General features: G+C 13.9%; 1 protein-coding gene across 1 annotated transcript in view; it reads right to left on the minus strand.

Annotated features, from left to right (window-relative positions):
- The window catches only part of PGAL8A_00276400 (adenylyl cyclase alpha, putative), a gene marked incomplete at both ends in the record, with an annotated part of 5,419 nt that extends 3,541 nt beyond the window's left edge, over nt 1–1,878 (minus strand). Inside the window, 8 exons of the mRNA XM_028671753.1 lie at nt 69–127; nt 221–319; nt 420–461; nt 544–694; nt 857–1,056; nt 1,194–1,301; nt 1,404–1,457; nt 1,759–1,878. Of these exons, the coding sequence (XP_028528375.1) occupies nt 69–127; nt 221–319; nt 420–461; nt 544–694; nt 857–1,056; nt 1,194–1,301; nt 1,404–1,457; nt 1,759–1,878 (833 nt within the window). The remainder of the gene's footprint in view (nt 1–68; nt 128–220; nt 320–419; nt 462–543; nt 695–856; nt 1,057–1,193; nt 1,302–1,403; nt 1,458–1,758) is intronic.
- Nucleotides 1,879–2,337: the final 459 nt, after the last annotated feature.

Consider the following 2,337-nt stretch of genomic DNA (forward strand, 5'->3'; position numbering starts at 1 on the left):
TAAATATATATATATATATATATATATATATATATATATATTTAGTCTGTTAATTTATTTTCTTTAACAGATCTAAGTTATAAATAAAATAGCTCATTGAATTTTTTTTTTCCTTTGAGATTGAAATCTGTTACAAAATTAAAATTAAAATTATATAAATATAAATATAAATATTTATAAAAAAAAAAAAAAAAAAAAAAAAAAAAAAAAAAGACTTTACTATTTCTATGAATATATAAGATAGCATAATAAATAATAAAGACATAAAATATCTTTTTATTAATGCTAAATGCATTTTATTTGTAAATTTTAAACTTCCCTAACATAAATAAAAAATAAAATAAATTTAATTATATTCTATAAATATTTTTATTTATTTTTAATTCTATAAAAGACTGAATTTTTTTATATATATATACCTTTAAATTTGTTATATTTTGCATACTTTCTACTTTTTCAAACTAAAAAAAAAAAAAAAAAAGTCACAAAACAAAGAATCATTTATTTTTTTTTTTTTTCGTGATTATTAAAAATGCTTATAACATTCCACTTATTTCTATGTTTATATATGTCTTTTGTAAGTTTTTTAATAAAATGAATTATTAATCGATATATTTTTACAACACGTAAAACTTTAAATAAGTGCACTAAATAAAATATTTCTTCTTTATCAATTTCTTTTATCCCATATAAGCTAATTAGAACAAATAGATAAAGATTCAAGATTTATTAAAATTTTCACATAATTTCTAGAATTATAAAAGATTAAAAACTAAACACAAAAGAATTTTTACGATAGGGATGGAAACATTTTAAAAAAATAAATATAATAAAATTTATTTTTGTTATTCTTTACCTTTTAATAGAAAAGCAAAAGAAATCAAACAAATATTTTTCATAAATAGAGATATCAAAAAACAATAAAGTTAATGATAGGATATCAAAAAACATAAAATAAAATAAATAATTTGTGTCCGTTAATAAATTAACTATTATATCGGTAAAACAAAAAAAAATTAGTATTATAATAAAAAAATCTGAAATTCCATCATATTTCTATTAAAAAAAATTCGTAAGTATAGTACATATATACATTTAATTTAAGAAATTAAGATAAAAATAACTATATAATGAAATAAAATAAACCAAAATATAACTTTTTTTTTTTTTTTTTTTTTTTTTGGTTTTATAACCTTATTTAAAAGTATATATAAAATATCTTTACTAAAAATAACAAAAAATAAATAAAGAAAAGTAGAAATCTTATAAAATTTATTTTTTAATACTTTAAAATATATGCTCTGTAATAAAAAAAAAGGGGAAAATAATATATATATATTTATGGATGTTTTAAACTGCTTTTCTAATTTAATATAAATAATTTATCTATATTCCTATTCTACATTATATTTTAAAATATATAAATTATCATTCTTTTTTTCTTCATTTATAGTTTCCTATAAAAATATAATTTTAAGAATTGAAACAAAACCATCTTATTAAAAAATATTTTATAATTAAATAGTAATAGAAATGTAAATTCACTGTATATATAAAATTATTTTAAAATTCCTAAACTTAAATAACCATAAAACTTTTTTACTTTAAAATTATTCACTTTCCTAAATTTAATTTATACTTATCTTAAAATTATATCTTATCTAAATTATTATATCTAGGTGATATATTACTTAATAGTATATATTAAATATGATTATTTAATCATATACTCAGTTTTTTCATTTTGTTAATTTTTACCTTATTAGATGTAAAAGAATACAAAACTTTTCCTTTAGATTTATATTTTAAAAAAAATCTTCTTAACTTTTTATTTCCAAAAATTTCTTTAGCATAAATTTCCTTTAAATCAGGTATCATTTTCTCAAATTTTATTTATCATTCTTAATTTAAAAATTTATATCTCTTTTTATTTCTTTTTTATTTTTAATTTTTTTTTTTTTTAATTTTTTCTAAAATTTTATTTTTATATTATCCCATTTAACATTACATATATAAAATTCCATAAATTCATTTTTTATTTTAATTATTAAAAATTATAGTATAAATAATTTTAAATTTTTAAATATCTTCTAAATAAAAAAAAAGTATAATTTTATAAATCTGTAAAAACAAAAATAGAAAAATGAACACTTCAAAAAACATAAATATCTATATACATTGTTAAAAAAAAATAAAAAAAAAAAAAAAGGATTTTATCTGTATTTCTAAATTTAAAAAGACAAAATGGAAATATTATTTTGTATTTTTAAAGGAATTTATGAAACAAAAAAAAAAAAAAAAAAAAAAGAAAAAAAGAAATAAAACATAAAAAAAAAA

This window comes from Plasmodium gallinaceum (assembly GCF_900005855.1).
Source record: "Plasmodium gallinaceum strain 8A genome assembly, contig: PGAL8A_v1_87, whole genome shotgun sequence".
NCBI classification, from domain to species: Eukaryota; Apicomplexa; class Aconoidasida; order Haemosporida; family Plasmodiidae; genus Plasmodium; species Plasmodium gallinaceum.